Here is a 21,954-nt window from a genome sequence, read left to right on the forward strand (position 1 = left end):
GGAATGAAAACAGATGTTCGTTACGCTAAAATCCTGGCTTTCAGCCCCGTTGTATGTAACTTACCTGGAAGACTGTTAATAAACTTTGCACAAAGCTGTCAAAGTTTGAACGCGGTTTATCAACTTCGCTGTTAAAGTTGAATTTTCCACCAAATACTTGCATCCCTAACAGCGCAAATATAACGATAAATAGAAAGAGTAACAGTAGAAGTGAAGCAATGGATTGAATTGAATTTAATAAAGATGCCACCAAATTTGATAATGATTGCCAATATCTGAAATAGAACGTCACTATATTACATTATTCTATTAGATTTTCATTTAGAACATACTTTGTGACTTTGAATACACGCAGCAATCGAACACATCGAAGTACAGAAACACCGAGAGGCGGCATGATTTGTGTGCTAGTTAATATCATTTCTCCTATGCTTCCAATAACAACGAAACAATCGAAACGATTGAAAAGAGATACAAAATAACCTTGAAATCCCAAACTGTACATCTTTAATAACATTTCCATGGTGAAGAGCGCCACAAAGAACATGTTGGTGTATTCTGAAAAGATAAACAAATAAAATCGTAAAAAATCAATTTCTGTGTCTTCTTTTAAGATTATTTTTAGCGAAGCAACTAATTAAGGACTGTATCGAAAAGTAATTATCGTGTACAAGATGCTCAGTTGTAAGATTAGGCGGGTGATATATGAGAAGCAACAAATTCTACAACTCTTAAAAATGGTCTCAAATTTGTAAATGTTGACCGATTTGGCTGAAATTTTGACCAAAGTCTTAGGATTGAATATAAAACAAGTGATGTTGAGCTCAGGAATGTGGCTCATTTTTAAGGTCACGTTAAGGACCCCTAAAGAGAGAAAAATTTCATTTTTGTAGTTAAATTTCATATTTAATTGAAAAAATCTCGTCTAACTTTTGTAGAACCATAGTGAATGTGTATATATTCTGAAAGCTTGTCCTTTAAGCTTTTCAAAAATGTATAAAACACTTAAAATTGCTTGCAAAGCTATTGCGTTATTCATGATAGTATGTGTACACCTAACCAAAAAACGTTTTTTTGCAATAACTTGAAATTTTGGGGGTGTTAGGATGATGTCATATGTGTTTTAATGATGTACTAGGTGCGACTAACAACGTACACTAGGTCACTTGCAAAGTATATTAAAATAAAAAATTTTTGTCACACCATGTAATAGACAATGGCAACAAGTGCGGTTGTATAACATTTCACCGAAGATCATATCGCGGAGTGCCGTTTGGTGGAATACCATTTCGCGGAAAGTACTATTTCGCGGAAAGTACCAAAACGCCGAAAACCCTTTCGCGGAAAGGACTATTCCGCGGAAAACCGTTTGGCGAAAAGAACCATTTCGCGGAAAACCATTTGGCGGAAAATATTGTTTCGCGGAAAACCATGTTAGTGGCAAACGTTTCCTAGATGATTCAGGGCGAGCCGGCTGCAGCCAACGGCGAGTGTTCGCAGGTGACCCGCGGTCGGAAGCGCCGGCCACTGCGGGGAGCAGCCCCCCGCAGAAATCACATCTGACTACCCGAGTAAATGATTATAACAAAAAGATAACAAAAAAAAATATCTCAATTAGATAGAAATAACAGAATTTGTTATATTTTTGATCAGACAAAATAATGAGGCAATCAGAATTATTACAAGTTTTGTTATTATATCAAAATTTGTTATGATATTGTTATAGAGCAATTCCAGCTCAACTAATAGAACGGTTTGTCTCGACTATTTTTGATTTCGAAATTTTGCTAATTGAACCTTGAACCACGCACGAATTCATTTTCCATGAAACATATTTTTTCGTCAAGAGTAAGTTTTAAAAAGGGCGTATTTAGATATAAGATTTTTTTTTTTTTTTTTGAAAAATGCTATCTCGAAAACTACTTATTTTATGAAAATGACGTCAAAGGAAAAGTTGTAATAAATTTTATGTTTTAAAGTACGACTACTTCTTTGATTTCTATATTGGGGTGCACTTTAGAAAAACGAAAAGGGAACATGTAACGAAAAGTGGTTATGGTTTGCACACTTATAACTCAGTCATCCGTCAACAGATTCTAGAGATATTGGTATCAATAGATTGGAAATTTTTCAAAAAATCCATAACAATACAATAGATTCCATGTTTTCCAAACAAACGTTTAATAATTGAGAAAATTTTAGACGGATATTCATTATTTCATTATTTTCATGTTTTTGCCTTCCCACGCCAATGCTTCCCTAGCACAGATGATAGAAATATATACGAAATGAGCTATGGGTTAAGCTGACCTTTGATTGTATTTAATTTACGCTCTATAGAATCCGCTCGAAAATTGTTTAGCTTCAGCGGTTGCTGCTTGCTCGGAATAAGGCATCGAAGACATTCAAATTCACCAAGCAAGACGCCAACAAACCGAAGAAGCCACCGACTCGTCCGCCAGCGAACGATATGGTTTTTGCTGCTATCAATACCCAGTAAAATCAATGGATCCTCGCTGCAAGCCGTTAGAAGTAAATCGCCGCTAGCCACAATTGTGACGTTCCAAGGTTGGACACATTCGTGAAAAAGGTTTTGAAATTAACTGTCGAAAAGCTGGTCCAAACAAAAAGAAAAGGCGATTCCGATTCGTTCAAGGTTGATAAAACGGATGAAAACAATTTATCTTTGCTAACTGCTGCAAAGGCGGCTCCGATTAAAGCTGTACTAGTAAATACGCGATGGTGCCCCGAACAAAAATCTACTAAGCCAATGAAAACCGTAGCAAAGGCACCGAAAGCCCCAGAGTCAAAGGAAGTCGTTCCAGCGGAGAAGGTGCCCGAAAAAAACTGCTGCCTAGATGTAAATTTCGTTGATTTGCATTACTAATATCTGATAGAAAACAATCAGTTCTTTTAAGAACTACTGAATAAAAGTATACGAAGCAGTAAAATTGATTTTTCTCACATTTTAAAGTGATGTTGGCAGTTTAGTATGAGCGTTCGAAGTACGAGCCCGTCAGAAATTACATGTTTAAACTGTATTAAGACAAACCTTCCGAAGAATATTTCTGTCTTCTTCTTCCTATCGCGCTTTGCGGCCTTTCCACTGATTTTCGGTGGCATGAAGACGGTGTCGATGCTTCATATTAGGTTGCTCTGCAGAAACTGGTAGCTCTTCATTAAGGAAGCACCGGACACCGGTTTTGTTCAAACAATGTACAGTTTCGTTGCACGTTGTACCGCCTTTCTTTCGTGTAAACTGGTAAAACGCAGCGCAGCGGCAGCAGCAGCAGCCGATCATTATTTGGTGTAGAGTGCGCAGAACGCGTTGGTACCGGAGCATCGATCTATTATAGGCTATATTAGAATATTTGGTTGCGGGAGCGGAAGAGCTTGAATTAATGGAAAATGCTCTGTCCGGTAACCATTGTCACCATTGCCCTGGGAGGTGTTGTTTCAAACATTCAAGCCATTCTGCTGGCCGGATTTTCAACCTCATAAATTACCACAACCCGTCCTTTTTAGGGCGAACGAATTTGTTAATAAAGAGATGAAAATTTTCTGTATACTAAATTTCTTTAATTAAATTTCCAAATGTCGCTGATTCTTTAAATTATGAAGAATTTCTTCTGATTTGATCTATAAAACGTTAAATATATGGTGACTCACCATGCGGTCTTCTAACTCATGACGTTGCTTTAATTTTATTTTTGCTAAAAAATTTTGCCTTCCCACGCCAATACTTCCCTAACACGGATGACAGAAATATATAGGAGAAGAGCTATGGATTAAATTTCCTTTGAATCAAAGGGATCAAAGTTTGATTGTATTTAATTTACGCTCTATAGAATCCGCTCGAAAATCGTTGAGCTTCAGCTGTTCTTCCCCGGAATAAGGCAACGAAGACATCCAAATTCACTAAGCGAGACGCCAATAAACCGAAGAGTCAACGGATCCTCGTTGCAAGCCGTCTAGAAGTATATCGCCGCCAGCTACAATTGTGACGTTTCAAGGTTGGACACATTCGTGAAAAAGGCTTTGAAGTTAGTTTTCAACAAGAGAAAGCTGGTCCAAACAAAGAACTGGCGCTTCCGGTTCGTTCGCCTACCAAACTTGCTAGCGAGAAGCAAGATTACTAAGTCAATGAAGACCATAGCAAAGGCATCGAAAACTCCAAAGCCAAAAGAAGTTCTAACGGAGAATGCTGTTCGAAAAAAGCTGCTGCCAAGCAGTAAATTTCTTCGATTTGTATTATTAACAGCTGGTAGAAAACAATCAGTTCTTTTAAGAACTACTGAATAAGTATATGAAGCAGTTGATTGATTTTGCGAACGGCGTCATTTTCGCGTTGTTTGCGTTACAAATAATAATGAGAGTTACGATGTTATCTCCCTGTCCGGACGCGGCAAAGGTGGTAAAACTCGGCAGCAGCCGATTATTGTTTGGTGTGGAGTGGAAATTACGCCGACCGTGTTGGATTCAAAACATCGATCTATTTAAAACAAAGCTGCCAGACTGGTGCAGTATTTTGCTTACGAATGATTAAATTGAAACTTTCATTCTTTACTTTGCTTGTTTATTATTTAGCTGCGAAAATAGTAAAACTTCTGCGACCTTGCCATTTCCAGCACACCACCGACGACCTTCATAGCGTAATGGCGAATTGCTGTAACGGCATCACGAAACAAAATGCAGATGCCAGCGGTCCAGTGCCAGTCCAGGCAGAATCGTAATCGTGTTCCCAACCTTCCTTAACAAAACAGCAGCGTGTCCATGATGTAGTCGAAACTCGAAACAAATCGTATCACATACACATGTGTTTAAAGCTGCCTAGCGGAACCTGGGATGCCAGATTTTTGCAGAAAATAATCTGCATCTACCCGAAACTGTTCGAAATAATTCCCCAAAACTGCACCAACATGTATCACATGTAAGAACACAATTCTTTAACCCACGGTTACTCGCGCTGTTGTATTTTATACAACGCCTATGTAACTCTTACTTTATGGCATTATGTCTTGGGATTCTGACAATAAAGATAGTTACTGTTCTCAGCAGTTGATCAGTAGACCAAGTTCTTTCAATTGGTGGACAAAGTTTTATAAGTTTTTCACCTATTGGCACTAATATTTGAGCACATTCTGTTCTGTTTTACCGTGCCCATGAATCGAAGATGGCGCGAGTAACGAAAGGTTAATGCGCAACTTGAGTATCTATATATGAAATTCATACAAATATCACCGGCTTTAGCATTGGGAGACGAATTGCACTACATTCGTAGTCGTACTTCAAGCCTGCGCCCGTGCCACTAGGCATGGACCCTTGCACTTTTTTCAGAAAAAAATACACTGAAAGAAAAAGCTTTGTAAATAGGGTGCTTGATGGTTTCATCTACCCAGCAAACATTTTCATACGTATATCAAAGTAACAAATATGATATGTATACCGATATATATCTAGAAGGATCGCATTCGATGCATGAAACCAGCATTTGCATACTATTTTAGAGGCGATATACGTACTGCAAATTATATGAAACAATTCACATTCATAGTATTTGTATACGGTGAAATCCGATTCAACATGATTAATTCCATAATGCTATACAATTCTGTGACGAAAGTCGTATGTGAATCAGTTACTATCATTTTGTACGAGTAACTAACTAAACTAGGGTGCGCTTTATTAAGCTTTATGTACGATTTCGAGTTTGTTTAGCGATATTTACGATGATTTTTACACATTATTATACGATTTGTGGTTTGCTGGGTACTTTCCAGACATAAACGCAAAAAACAAGCAATATAACTAACTTTGAGGTGAATTACATTCAAACTAATATGTACTTTGCAGCAATATTTATGTATTGTCCCTTAGTAATCGACAAAAGATAATAAAAGAAAACCACATATCTAAGCTCTGATTCAAATTACTTGCATTGTTTTGGTGCCAGTTGAATAGCTCATGCACACGGCATAACGAATACATGCATAAATTTTTGTAAACAATTGTGTTTGTCCATGGTGGACGAAAGCAAAACTTCATCATGACGAAGTGATATATTAAGTTATCATGTTCACTGATGATGATGGATTTGAAATTGTTATGATTAATTAAAAAAAAGTATAGAGAAGGCTACACATGTTTGAGTCACGCGCGCGAGAACAGACACACACAATCTGGAAAATGAATGATCAGGTTAAAGTCCTGAACAAAGGGTTTAGAGCGGAAGCTGGACGGGCTTGGGTTTGCTTGTGAACTTTGGAACTCGTATACCATCGCTTTGTTGCCGAGTTGTATATCGGGCACCAAAGTTCTGCAGGATCTCCCTCGTAGTTCTAGATCGTTATCTAGAACCAATTCTGACTAGCTTGAGCTCCTAAATATTAGGTTCAATTCCTAATCAAGTCCAGATAATTTTCGGGTTGAAAACGTTTTGGACGAGCCTTGGACATTGTTTGAAATTGTGATATTCACTTGAAAGTTTGATATGTTTGTATTAGAAGCCAGTTCGTTATTTGCTTTTACACCTGGCTACATTGTTATTACATAAATATCTTAATAGATAAATCGTCTCGCTCAAACCGTTGTAGGGGCATGAGGTGGGACCATCATCATCATCATCATCATCATCATCAAGTGCAGTTTCCGTACGACGAATTGCCGCTGAACAATCTATGTCTGTAAAAAATGTAAATTTGGAAATATTTTATCTGTCTAAATGAGTGTATATGGAAGAAGTGAGAGATTTATCTCATGCCAAAAACTTGAGTGCTTGTGGATATAATTCTTTTAAAAACTCGAAATAAAGTGTGAATCATGATTACGTATGACGAGGTGGTACCGCAACTCTACGCTGCTTTTGACGTAGGAGTACGTCTTACGGCAAGTTTTGAGATAGGGTGTCATTCCGAAAAATCGAAAAATGCGAGCGTCACGAAAAATGAAAGGTTTTGAGCGCTAATAGCTCAGCGGTTTTCCGATCGATTTTTAATATTCTTACACCAATCGATCGAATAATCTTCTAAGAATTGACCCAAATGAAGAAAAGTATGGACTCTTGATGTTGAACTATTGAAAAATTGAAAATAATGAACCTATGTTTTACCAGAATTCTCGCTTCGTGATTGGTTTGAAGTTTCTTTACGATGATCTAAACCTATATTAATTTGATATCTGTGCTTGGGAAGTAAGCCAAAACAAGTGACAAAGTTTCCTCATTTCAACAAGATTTCTTAACACCGTGGTTAAACCTAGACCATTTTGATGTCCTTGCTTGGGAAGTAGGCGAGAGAGAGTGACAAAGCCCCCTCGTACCAACAGATTTCTGACGAACGCGATTAAACCTAGTCCAATTTGATGTCTGTGTTAGGAAAGTGTGCCAGAATAAATGACACAAATTCGTTGTTCTAACAGATCGCAAATTCTTTACTGCGACTGCTAGACGATTAAACCTCGGCGAATTTGATATCTGTGTTGGAAAAATGTGCTACAGCTGTAGTGTTCGGTTATAATACAACTCTGTATGAATACGCATGCTTGCCGTTTCATTAGAAGTGTACTGAAAAGACGTGCTGTTGGTAAAATAGGATTGAATAGGTAAAATCCCTTCAACGTGAGGAACCATGGGTAATAAAAACAATCTTTAATTTCAGTAAGGTAGCAGAAAAGCAATAGTTTGTGTTCTTGATTTTGTTAAATTGTTTTCAAATGCACAATCTTTTGAGAATTGAACGTATGCAATGTTACTACTTTGATAAATGTTACATACAACGCATGTAGCATGTATATATGTTGCATATAGCATGTATACATGAAGAATCGAATGATTACAAGCATGAATACATGCTACTATCACTACAAAGAGACTTACGTAGTCCTGCGTCACCTGTATATGCGGTCGTGTCTTGTACACAACCCCTCCGATTTTTTGTAAAACTAAAATAAAATTGTTCGCGTAATTTTACGCAAATTCTACACATAATTTTAAACTAATTATGTCACATAAACTTTTTTCTTATGTCGTTCCCAAGTTATTGCAAATGTAAAATCCAAATAATACGTATTAGAGTAACTCTGCGCGAAGTATCCGAGATGTATCGATCTTCACGGATTTGGACCAAATTTGGCAGATTTTTCATTTCAAGTCAGAATGTAAAAATCCTAAATTTGGTGCTGGTTGGTCCTTCCCACGACTAATCAAGCAACAACTAGCAACATGTCGCATTCTATATGTTGCATTTCACATGTTGCTAAAAAATTGTCTAATCTAAAATATACTCAATGCAGTAACGCGCCGCTCCTGTCAAGTCACGTTTTGGGAACCTCATGCACTTTATAATCAAAAATTACAGAACGTATTGACAGAAGTCTTTGTTTAAATAACCTAAAGAGTTATTTTCGAACGTCATTGTAGAATTTCATTTATGAGAGAACCAGTTTTTTAGTCAATGCTACAACTATGGCATGTATTTTATGGAGAATCTCTCGTTTACTCAAACTTTTATTTTGTTGCTAGATGCTTGGAACTGATATCTAAAATGGAATCTTATCTTTTATAGTCTCGGTTTATGTTTTGTTTACAAAGTTACACAGTGACAAAGTCATAGTACAAAGTTACATAGTTACTGAGAAATAGTTTCTTTTACGCATCATTAGAATAATTAAGTTCGTAGTTGATTTTAATCGTTTCTGTGGTCGGGTTCTGCCAAAATAAGCAGAAAAGTCTATAGACACGAAAGCTAAAATATACGCGTAAGACTCATTGCAAAAAAATCTTGACGGCCTTATTTTCTTATGTATTTGATGGCACATCGTGCAACATTCTTAAAAAAGTGCAACACGGATTGAAGGGGCATAGTACCTTTTGCACCATATTTTTTGCCTAATTTCAAATATTTTTTTCTCGATAACGCGCAAGACGATTCGATTCGAGTTTTTTTTGCATTCTAAACATTGCACTAGACAATTATTAACAATTTTGTTTTTATACGGAAACCTCTTCCTCCCTCCCCTACGGCTCCTTGAAAAACGTTATTCAGAAAAAACATGAATTGCGGTACCACGGATTGGCGCTCGAGTGCTTATCCGAAATGAAAAATTCCAAAACGACATGAAAGTGTATTAAATTATCTCGTGTTTGATCCATTCTTTTTTTAAAATTCGAACGCATAACAAAATGACAGGCATTCAAACATAAAAGTCAGATTTTTAGTCGAAAAAATTGATTTTAAACATTTCTAAAAAAATACATAAATTGCAATATCGAAAAAAGGATAGGTCAAACACTAGATAATTTTGTTAGCTTTGAAACAAAGAAAGAAGCAAGAGAATTGCTCGAGCCGTTCTTGAGATATTTATTGTATCGACTTTGAAACCCTGTTTTCGAGAAAAACGGCATTGAAGTTTTTATTCGCTGTGCAATCGTTCCAGCCATGCGCAGTATAAATAGCTATAACTTTGTCAATTTTCGAAATTCATCCAAACGACTTCAACCACATATGATCAAAATGTTAATCTTTCGAATTAATTAATAAAAAAATTCAATTTTTGGAATTGAAAAAGTACTATGCCCCCTAAACGGATTCGATTTCTTCTTCTTGATCACGGCTTTGGACCGAACACCGAACGCTTTTTATCTATTTATAGCCAGCTTGAATCAAAAATTGACAACCCCCAATAAGCTATCGGCCAAATCATATAAGCATTTGATCAAACTCGTGACTTTAGTCATGACCTTGAAATGCGGTCAGGCATATATTAATATTTTTTTTCACCGTCCCTTCATCAATTGTAGAATCATCGTTTCAAAAAAAAAATATTAATATAAGCATTTAATATTCCTTCATTCAAGAGTAGTTCTGGTATAGGGGATAAGACGGTTGCATTCTATGCGACATGTCATGAGTTCAATCCCAGTTGAAGGTGGAGTAATTTTTGAAAATGTATGAAAGTTTTGACGTAGGACTATGTCTTACGGCAAGTTTTGAGATAGGGTGTCATTCCAAAAATCGAAAAATGCGAGCGTCACGAAAAATGAAAGGTTTTGAGCGCTAATAGCTCAGCGGTTTTCCGATCTATTTTCAATATTCTTACACCAACCGATCGGAAAATCTTCTAAGAATTGATCCAAATGAAGAAAAGTATGGATTCTTGATGTTGAACTATTGAAAAATTGAAAATAATGAACCTATGTTTTACCAGAATTCTCGCTTCGTGATTGGTTTGAAGTTTCTTTACGATGATCTAAACCTATACCAATTTGATATCTGTGCTTGGGAAGTAAGCCAAAACAAGTGACAAAGCTTCCTCATTTCAAGAAAACTTGGTCACTTGTTTTGGCTTACTTCCCAAGCACAGATATCAAATTGGTATAGGTTTAGATCATCGCAAAGAATCTTCCAACCAATCACGAAGCGAGAATTCTGGTAAAACATAGGTTCATTATTTTCAATTTTTCAATAGTTCAACATCAAGAATCCATACTTTTCTTCATTTGGGTCAATTCTTAGAAGATTTTCCGATCGATTGGTGTAAGAATATTGAAAATCGATAGGAAAACCGCTGAGCTATTAGCGCTCAAAACCTTTCATTTTTCGTGACGCTCGCATTTTTCGATTTTTTGGAATGACACCCTATCTCAAAACTTGCCGTAAGACGTAGTCCTACGTCAAAACAATCTTTAATTTCAGTAAGGTAGCAGGAAAGTAATAGTTTGTGTTCTTGATTTTGTTAAATTGTTTTCAAATGCACAATCTTTTGAGAATTGAACGTATGCAATGTTACTACTTTGACAAATGTTACATACAACGCATGTAGCATGTATATATGTTGCATATAGCATGTATACATGAAGAATCGAATGATTACAAGCATGAATACATGCTACTATCACTACAAAGAGACTTACGTAGTCCTGCGTCACCTATATATGCGGTCGTGTCTTGTACACAACCCCTCTGATTTTTTTTTTTGTTTTTTTTTTTGGTAGTAGTTTGTCAAAGACTTTTATAACTTTTGAGCTTTGCAAACGAAATACAGCTTGAGAAAAACGAAAAAGGAGAAGAAAAGATGATTGAAAAAATCAAATTTTGTCTTCTTTTTCTTTTCTCTCTGGTTGTTTTTTATTTACAATGCTCAATAGTTATAAAAGTCGTTATCAAGCTACTACCAACAAAACAAAAACTACAAGGTATACAGCCCTAAGGGTTATACGAAAGGGTGACGTAGGACTGTGTCATATAATACTCATTACATTGATAACATGTTTTAATCGATGAAGTATAACTTTATGTCTGATCATTACATCAAAGACTTATGCAAACTGCATTTATGGCACATGCATATTTGAGTATCTGTGAGTATCATTGTTTGAGTGTTTATTTGTAAAAGAAGAGCGAAATATTCTGATTTAATTCTTCATTGAATCAATGGTGGTTTTGAAAAAAAAAACCGTTTGGAATTGTTTGGTGGCCCTGAAAAGAACTATGTTTGAGCTGATAGAACTTCTTAAAAATCAGTACTATAATTACTGTTGCCAATATATAGATGGATGTCGCTATTCAGTCCTTTAGACTCTAGGATGATGGTTGCCCGCTAATACAGGAGTGATAGGAAATACCAAATCACTGTAAAGTAGAAATGGATTAGTTTTATCAAAATACTGACCGTCCGTCAGTGCGATCGTGCGATAAATGAGCAGACGGCGAACCTAGTGTGCTATTTCATAGTCACTGGCACTGCCGTTGCTACTTGTAAGCTAGTGTAGGTGTGGGAGAAACCAGATTGGCTGCTACTGCTGCTCAAATAATTATCCGAATGGAACGTTAACCATTTAGAAAGTGTAGAAAAATCTTTCCATTCTTCAATTACTATAGCTCTTATAAGAACTGTTTAAGACCACAACGGCCTGCTGCTGAATTTACTGCCAGTCGTTCCGTTTCCGTTTGCCATCAGTGTTGGTTGCCGCCAAAATGCCATCGGCTTTGCCTCCAATTGCCATTAATGTTACCACTAACAACCGGTGTTGCCGCGAAATGTCCTTGGTCTTGCCACCAATTGCCATCCCAAGCCCTTGGTTTGCCTCGAATTGCCGGTGTTTCCGCCGAAATTCCATCGTTTTTGCCTCCATTTGCCTTCGGCGTTGCCGTCAATTACTGGTGTTGCCCCTCCAATAGCTGTCGACGGTAAATACTGACCATCCGTCAGTGCAATCGTGCGATAAATGAGCAGACGGCGAACCAAGTGTGCTATTTTATAGTCACTGGCACTGCCGCTGCTACTTGTAAGCTAGTGTAGGTGGTGGAGGAAACCATATCGGCTGCTGCTGCTTAAATGATTGTCCGACAGTCACCGAGGGTCTTGTTTTTATGTTAGCCCAACAATTGAACAATGTTTCAGTGACTTGATCGGCTGGTAAATGGCTTGGTAATGCGTACCATCGGTGCCTTGTGCACTGGGCATAAAATAGACCCCACAGTGGTTCACAGCCTCTTACCTAGCAACTCCTACTAGCATTGGGCGATACTGCGAGAAGCATCGATATTCGAATATCGATACAAATTTTTTAAAAGTATCGATCCGGCTGAAATATCGGGCGGCAAGTATCGATACCAGTAGGATCGATATCGGTATCGATACACTGACAGGGTGTACGCAACCACAACGAAAACCATACTTTTGTTTATTATTTAGCTTAATTTTCATCCGTTTTTTCAGCAAATCCGTTTTCTTAAGTCGGTAAACCGACTTTTTGCCAGATTGACCGGTCACCAGCTTTGCAAGTGAAAAACCGGCCGGGCCGGTCAGAAATCGAGCACTCAACAACCTTACAGACAAAAATGCTAGAAATGGAACCTATGAATAAAAGCGAGGTGACCATATCGGTCGAACTAAAAAATCAGAACATTTTCTGCCCAAACATGCGGATGAAGATTTAGATTCGACAAACCAATTAATTTAACCCCCTTCCACCTCTGTTTACGCTACAAAGGTACAAGTCATACAAAACTGGACAATAATGATGACCGTGAGAATGTACCTCTACAATCATACAGATAACTAAATTAAACACTTTGCTCTACAAGTGGTAACACCAACAGGTAACAATGCTCCTAATGGCCCTTAACACCTAATACAGTAAACATCGAAACATTGAAATAACTGTAGAGCGTAACACTTGCTGAGACAGATGAAAGTCAAACACTGCTGAAATTTGGTTGAATGCATGTTGCAGACCAGTGATGGCGCTATCAGCAAGAGAGACAAGAAAAAAAATGCTACGTTGTAGTGACCCGGGGTGGATTGTGCTATATCAAGAACTCCCAAGTCAGTTTCATCCTGGTGCCAATGGTGCATTCGTACAACATGCCAGCCGTGTACGGTGTACGATGGGAATCTTTCAAAGTAGTGCCTGCAGCTCGTAGTTTATATGCCTGGACCGCTCTCTGCTTCCAGTTACCAACACCTTGCGTTCAAATACGGCAAATGCACTTATATTTTGCGTACGGTTTATGCTCCTTGATCGAAATCACTTACGAAGGCAAAAGTAGACCTGACATAGCTAGAATGTGTCGTTGAATCTGCTTACTCGTATTATTGACGGCGGTTGCCAGAGATCCCTAATTTATGAATTCATCAACCCCTTCCAGTTCATCTCCGTCAAAAGTCACTCCATGCAGGGTTTCTTCACTTAACAACGCGGTTGCGGCCTCATTGACGGCCTAGTGTATCCAACCACATCCATTTTCGAGTGGCAAGACAGCTAGCTCCATTGAGGAAAGCAAAGCTTCACTCAGCAAGTGCGCGTAGTTCTCAGCAACTTGCGAGTTGTCTAAATGATCGCATTTGAAGATTATTTTAAAATCGGAGCTGGAATTGCACTTGAAATTTTACTTAAAATTGAACTTGAAATAGAAACTGAAATTTAACTTAGAATTAAGCATGGCATTATGCTAAAAATTGAACTTTAAATTGATATTGATGATCAAATGATATTGGACAGTTTGAATCAATTTCAACTTAAATATTTACTTTAAATTGAACTGGAAGTAAGACTTTAAATTGTCCTTAAAATTAAACTAAAAGTGAAACTTGAATTTGGACTCCAAATTACACTTAAAATTGGACGCGAAGTTAAACTTAAGTTTGGACTAATTCAGACTAGAATATATAAATAGGACTTGAAATTACACATGAAATAGGACTTAATGAGACATGAAATTGAACTTGAAATTTTACTTGAAACTAATCTGAATTGGATGTAAAATTATACTAGAAATTTTACTTACAACTTCGCCAGAAATTGGAGTTAAATCGGACTTAAAAAGGAACTTCGAATTGGACTTGAAATAGGATTTGAAATTTAATTTAATTTTTACATCGCCCAAGAAATCCGACTTGAAATTGGATTTCAAATTGAAATTAAAGTTTTATTTAAAATTTGATTTAAGACTGGAACTAGGAATGCATCTATTTTTGCAGCGTTAGTATATTTATCGATAAAAATAGCCGCCGTACTTTTAATTAGGTACACCTCATATTTTAATTTCTACGAGTTCGAAGTGGTAAACTAGTTTATATACTTCGGGTCGTTGATGACGTCGGATAACAACTGCAGCAGAGAAACACACCTCACCATTCTTGCCGGAAGTCGTGCTTACTACGGATTCTACAAGACCATAAAATTTGACCAACTTCAACCCTGTATCAAATGTACCATGTACAAAGCGCAAATAAGACCGATAGTCTACGGGCACGAAATGTGGACAATGCTCGACGGAGACTTGAAAGCGCTGCAACGGCCATGGCAACGTTTGGACGTTGTGTGCTTAGGATCATCTTTGGTGGTGTATGTGAGTACGGTGTATGGAGAAAAAACATAAACCACAAGCTGGCGCAGCTTTTCGGCGAACCCAGTATTCAGAAAGTTGCTGAGGCTGGAAGGGTACAATGGGCGAGACATGCCGGAAAACAATCCCGTAAAAATGATGTTTGCCTCGAATTCGATTGGTTCCAGGCGCAGAGGTACGCAGCGTGCTCGACGGTTAGACCAAATGGACTCCATTTAATGGAGCAAGTCCTGGAAAGTGTGGGACATTCGAGAAATTGGAGACGGGCAGCCATGGACCGAGTTTGTTGGCGGAACATTGTTATGCAGGTGAAATCCTAATGGACATCGCATTAGGATAAGCAAGGTTATTAATTAGGATAATTATTTTAGTTTCTCTAGCTTTTACTATATAAAGGTATCGATACAAATATCGGCGTTTTAGCATCGATACTGGCCAGTATCGGGACGCTCAGTATCGATCCAAAATATCGATGTATCGGCCCAAAAGTATCGATTTTTTCGATACAGATACAGTATCGCCCAATGCTAACTCCTACCCCAACCTCCTCGTGGTACCAGCCGGAACTGGAACTGTCGGTCTCTAAATTTCCTCGGAAGTACCCACGTGCTTTCTAAAGAAGTGAAGAGCCGCAAGTTCGACATCGTAGCGCTGCAGGAGGTAGGCTGGAAAGGAACGATGGTACGTACGTATAGAGATGGTCATACCATCTACCAGAGCTGCGGCAATACACACGAGCTGGGCACAGCTTTTATAGTGATGAGCGAGATGCAGAAGCGGGTGATCGGGTGGTGGCCGATCAACCCCCGAATGTGCAGATTAAGAATCAAGGGCCGATTCTTCAATATAAGCATAATTAACGTGCACAGCCCTCACCTCGGAAGTACCGATGATGACAAAGACGAATTCTACGCGCAGTTGGAGCGTGAATACGACCGCTGCCCAAGACATGATGTCAAAATTATCATCGGGTACTGTAATGCTCAGGTTGGTCAGGAGGAGGAATTCAAACCGGTGATTGGACGTTTCAGCGCTCACCCGCAAACGCACGAAAACGGCCTAAGACTTGTCGACTTCGCCGCCTCCAAGAACATGGCCATACGTAGTACCTTCTTCCAGCATAACCTCTACCATCGGTACACCTAGAGATCACCCAACCAGACAGAATCACAAATCCACCACGTTCTGATAGATGGTCGGCACTTTTCAGACATTATCGACGTCAGAACCTATCCGGGCGCTAACATTGATTCCGATCACTACCTAGTGATGGTAAGGATACGTCAAAAACTATCTGGTGTGAACAACATACGATACCGCCGCCCGCCACGGTATAATCTAGCGCGACTGAAGCAACCAGGGGTCGCCGAAAACTACGCGTTATCTCTCGAAACCGCGCTGCCGGAAGAGGGAGAGCTGGATGAAGCCCCTCTTGAAGACTGTTGGAATGCCGTGAAAACAGCCATTAACAGCATAGGGGAGAACGTCCTAGGCAGTGTGGCACCGAATCGACGTAACGAATGGTTTGACGAGGAATGCCATCAGATATTGGATGAGAAGAACGCAGCGCGGGTACAAATGCTGCGTAGAGCCACCCGTCAGAATGTGGAGCGATACAAACAGAAGCGGAGGCAGCAAACCCGACTCTTCAAGGAAAAGAAGCGCCACCAAGAGGAGAAGGAGTGCGAAGAACTCGAACAGCTGTACCGCTTTCACGACACACGGAAGTTCTATCAGAAACTCAACGGATCTCACAAAGGCTTCGTGCCGCGGACCGAAATGTGCAGAGATAAAGATGGAGGTATCTTGACTGATGACCGTGCGGTGATCGAAAGGTGGAAGCAGCACTACGATGAACACCTGAATGGCGTGCAGGCGGAAGACCATGATAGCGGAGGAAGTGATCACATTGGTGCAGTAAGCGATGAAGATGTGCCACCCCCATCGATAAGGGAAGTTAAGGAAGCCATCCAGCGGCTGAAGAACAACAAAGCAGCAGGAAAGGATGGCATTGGAGCGGAACTTATTAAAATGGGCCCGGAAAAGTTGGCCGGCTGTCAAGATTTGGGATACGGAACGACTACCGGAGGAGTGGAAAGACGGGGTTATCTGCCCTATCTACAAGAAAGGTGATAAGCTGGATTGTGAGAACTACCGAGCCATCACTATCCTGAATGCCGCCTACAAAGTGCTGTCCCAAGTCCTCTTTCATCGACTATCGCCAATAGCCAATAGATTTGTGGGAAGTTACCAGGCCGGCTTCATGGAGGGTCGGTCTACAACAGACCAAATCTTCACCCTGCGGCAGATCCTCCAGAAGTGCCGCGAATTCCGAGTCCCCACGCACCACCTGTTCATCGATTTCAAAGCCGCATATGATAGCGTAAACCGACAAGAGCTATGGAAAATTTTGGACGAAAACGGCTTTCCGGGTAAGCTTACTAGACTTATCATGGCTACGATGGATGGGATCCAGTGCTGTGTGAGAATCTCGGGTGGATTGTCGGACCCATTCGAATCTCGCAGGGGACTTCGACAAGGAGATGGTCTTTCCTGCCTGCTATTCAACATTGCGCTTGAAGGTGTTATAAGGCGAGCGGCGATCGAAATGCGGGGCACGATTTTCAATAAATCCAGTCAATTTATCTGCTTTGCTGACGACGTGGATGCTGTCGGCAGAACATTTAAGGCGGTGGAAGATCAGTACACCAGACTGAAACGCGAAGCAGAGAAGATTGGATTGCAGATAAATACGTCTAAAACGAAGTATATGCTGGCGGGCGGGACCGAGCGCGACAGGGCTCGCTTGGGCAGCACCATGGTAATCGACGGGGATGAGTTCGAGGTAGTCGACGAGTTCGTATACCTTGGCTCGCTGGCAACAGAGGACAACAATACCAGCCGTGAGATTAAAAGACGTATTATCAGCGGAAGTCGGGCCTACTACGGACTCCACAAACACTTGCGGTCGAACAATCTGAGCCCCCGTACAAAGTGCACACTGTACAAAACGCTAATTAGACCGGTTGTCCTCTACGGGCACGAAACGTGGACATTGCTAGAAGAGGACCTACGAGCACTCGGAGTTTTCGAACGGCGGGTGCTAAGAACCATCTTTGGCGGAGTGCAAGAGAACGGTGTATGGAGGCGAAGAATGAACCACGAGCTCGCGCGTCTCTACGGCGAACCAAGTATTCAGAAAGTGGTTAAAGCTGGACGGATACGATGGGCAGGACATGTTGCTAGAATGCCGGACAACTACCCCGCAAAAATGGTTTTCGCATCAAATCCGGTAGGAACAAGACGAAGAGGGGCACAGCGAGCGAGGTGGCAAGACCAGATGGAGCGAGATCTGGCGAGCACTGGGTGCCCGCGGAACTGGAGATCAGTTGCCATGGACCGAAACAGATGGAGAAATTATACTGCGCAGGCCTTGTCATAAGACGTTAGGCCAATTAAGTAAGTAAGTAAGTAAGTAAGTAAGTAAGTAAGTAAGTAAGTAAGTAAGTAAGTAAGTAAGTTCAGTGACTTGATATGCGTTGTGTATGTATCTGTGTGTGACATTTGTATATTGGAAATTTATTATTACCTGTTGTTCAGATATGGTTGAAACGATTTCCACGTCATAAAAAAAATTATGTCGCCTATTAGTTTCAAAAATTTAAACCATTCATTAAAAATATGTAATATAACTTGTATTAAACGTAGTTTATCAAGTACAGTGGGGTTCGAGTTTTTATTTAGTGACTACATATTTCGAAAGGTCAGACTTTTACTGACGTAGGACTACGTCTTACTGCAAAGTGCAAAGGTTTGCGACAGCCCCTGTCGAACATTTTGAATATAAAACCGTTGTAATCATGAAAAATTCGTTAATTAGTGGCAGGGATGGTTCGATCACTTTAACTCAATTTTGATTCATTTGACAGTACCGTCATAACGAGGCCAAATATAACAAAGTTATATATGGGACAATTGTAGAACAGGTTATTATCTATAATTTTGCTGAGTAAAGTTTTGCTGTATCTTTTGTAGTTACTGCGCTACAATGCTAGTATCTTAATAGCGACTAAATGAACGTTCATTTAGTCACTGAAGAGTTACTAGCGTTGTGGCACCGTAACTACAAACGATTCAGCAAAACTTTGTTCAGAAACATTGTAGATTAGAACTAGTTCGACAAATGTCCCATACATAACATTGTCATATTTGGCTCGGCTGAGATGGTACTGTCAAATGAATCAAAATTGAGTCAAAGTGATCGAACCATCCCTGATTAGTGGTAATTATTCAATTTTTGACACATTTATAGGCAATTTTTTCAGTTAAAAAATGGTCTAGATTTTGCCACGGTTTCGATTTTGGCAACATAGGCGACACGCATTTGTTGTCAAATTCGAAATCATACTGTAAATGGTGCTTGAAAAAATTAGACTTGGTAATTCTACTAGTTTTAAAGGTAAGATTAGATACTAGGTTTTAATTTTAAATGATAGTTGATGAAGAACCGTACCAGATAGAAAATAGGAAGTTTCAAAAATGAATATTTTAGATCTCAGGGTCACTCAATTTCGGTGGACAAGGAGGTATTAATTTTGTCACAAGTCAGAGGGGAGAGGTGCTTAAAGAAAACTTTACATCCCCCAAGAAAAAAATCAGAGGGGTTGTGTATAAGATACGACCACGAATGACGTAGTACAACGTTAGTCCGGTTGCATGATTTTGAATATTTTACTAAACTGATTTTTAATCTATCTGTCAATCGACCAAAAGGTGATGTGAAGTCAACCTGCTTACTTATCGGCGGAATATAAGGCCTTTGCAAAATATTTTTTAAGTTTTTGTCACCCCCACCCCCCCCCCCCCCCCCCCCTTTGGAAATTGGCTTGAAAAATCGGGGGGCTAAAAAAATTTGTAGGATATGAGTATAAAATAAATTTACCTTTTACACCATATTTTTTGCCTAATTTCAAATATTTTTTTTCTCGATAACGCGAAAGGCAAATTGAATCGGGTTTTTGACGTAGGACTACGTCTTACGGCAAGATTTGAGATAGGGTGTCATTCCAAAAAATCAAAAAAAGCGAGCGTCACGAAAAATGAAAGGTTTTGAGCGCTAAAAGCTCTACGGTTTTCCAATCGATTTTCAATATTCTTACACCAATCGATCGGAAAATCTTCTAAGAATTGACCCAAATGAAGAAAAGTATGGATCCTTGATGTTGAACTATTGAAAAATTGAAAATAATGAACCTATGTTTTACCAGAATTCTCGCTTCGTGATTGGTTGGAAGATTCTTTACGATGATCTAAACCTATACCAAATTGATATCTGTACTTGGGAAGTAAGCCAAAACAAGTGACAAAGTTTCCTCATTTCAACAAGATTTCTTAACACCGCGGTTCAACCTAGACCATTTTGATGTCCTTGCTTGGGAAGTACGCCAGAGAGAGTGACAAAGCCCCCTCGTGCCAACAGATTTCTTACGAACGCGATTAAACCTAGTCCAATCTGATGTCTGTGTTAGGAAAGTGTGTCAGAAAAAATGACACAAGTTCGTTGTCCCAACAGAACGCAAATTCTTTACAGCGTGACGATTAGACCTCGGCGAATTTGATATCTGTGTTGGAAAAATGTGCTACAGCTGTAGTGTTCGGTTATAATACGGATCTGTATGAATACGCATGCTTGCCATTTCGTTAGAAGTGTAGTGAAAAGATGTGCTGTTGATAAAATAGGATTGAATTGGTAAAATCCTTTCAACGTGGGAAACCATCGATAATAAAAACAATCTTTAATTTCAGTAAGGTAGCAGGAAAGTAATAGTTTGTGTTCTTGATATTGTTAAATTGTTTTCAAATGCACAATCTTTTGAGAATTGAACGTATGCAATGTTACTACTTTGATAAATGTTACAAGCAACGCATGTAGCATGTATATATGTTGCATATAGCATGTATACATTAATAATCGAATGATTACAAGCATGAATACATGCTACTATCACTACAAGGAGACTTAAGTAGTTCTGCGTCACCTATATATGCGGTCGTGTCTTGTACACAACCCCTCTGATTTTTGCATTCGAAATATTGCATTTTATACTAATATTTGCAATTTTTTTTTCATAAGGGAACCTCTTCCCCTTGCCCCTACGGCTCCTTGAAGATAGTCGTTCAAAAAAATCATGAATTGCGGTACCATGGATTGGCGCTGGGGGGCTTATCCGAATTGAAAAATTCCAAAACGACATGAAAGAACATTAAATTATCTCGTGTTTGATCCATCCTTTTTTAGAATTCGAACACATAACAAAATGGCGGACATTGAAACATAAAAGTATGGTTTTTAAGCGAAAAAATTGACTTTAAACATTTCTAAAAAATACAAAAAATACAATGTCAAGAAAAGGATGGGTCAAACACTAGATAATTTTGTTGGCTTTCAAACAAAAAAAGGATCATAAGAATTGCTTGAGCCGTTCTTGAGATATTTATGGTACCGACTTTCAAAACCTGGTTTCGAGAAAAACGACGTTGAAGTTTTTACTCGTTGTTTAATCGCTCCAGACATGCGCGGTACAAATAGCTGTAACTTTGTCAATATTTGGAATTCATGCAAACGACTTCAAACACATATGGTCAAAATGTTAATCTTTCGAAATCATCTATACCTATAAAGAAGGATTTCTCTCTGTCTGTCTGTCTGTCTGTCTGTCTGTCTGTCTGTCTGTCTGTCTGTCTGTCTGTCTGTCTGTCTGTCTGTCTGTCTGTCTGTCTGTCTGTCTGTCTGTCTGTCTGTCTGTCTGTCTGTCTGTCTGTCTGTCTGTCTGTCTGTCTGTCTGTCTGTCTGTCTGTCTGTCTGTCTGTCTGTCTGTCTGTCTGTCTGTCTGTCTGTCTGTCTGTCTGTCTGTCTGTCTGTCTGTCTGTCTGTCTGTCTGTCTGTCTGTCTGTCTGTCTGTCTGTCTGTCTGTCTGTCTGTCTGTCTGTCTGTCTGTCTGTCTGTCTGTCTGTCTGTCTGTCTGTCTGTCTGTCTGTCTGTCTGTCTGTCTGTCTGTCTGTCTGTCTGTCTGTCTGTCTGTCTGTCTGTCTGTCTGTCTGTCTG

General features: G+C 39.2%; 1 protein-coding gene across 3 annotated transcripts in view; it reads right to left on the reverse strand.

Annotated features, from left to right (window-relative positions):
• LOC128734148 (muscle calcium channel subunit alpha-1) overlaps positions 1-21,954 on the reverse strand; it is a 1,300,390-nt gene that overhangs the window by 933,656 nt on the left and 344,780 nt on the right. For all 3 annotated transcript variants that reach the window (XM_053828190.1, XM_053828187.1, XM_053828188.1), the window contains exons 8-9: positions 333-558; positions 65-275 (exon numbers count right to left, since the gene is read on the reverse strand). In XM_053828190.1, coding sequence (XP_053684165.1) covers positions 65-275; positions 333-558 — 437 coding nt within the window. The remainder of the gene's footprint in view (positions 1-64; positions 276-332; positions 559-21,954) is intronic.

Source organism: Sabethes cyaneus, chromosome 2 (assembly GCF_943734655.1).
Source record: "Sabethes cyaneus chromosome 2, idSabCyanKW18_F2, whole genome shotgun sequence".
Lineage (NCBI taxonomy): Eukaryota > Metazoa > Arthropoda > Insecta > Diptera > Culicidae > Sabethes > Sabethes cyaneus.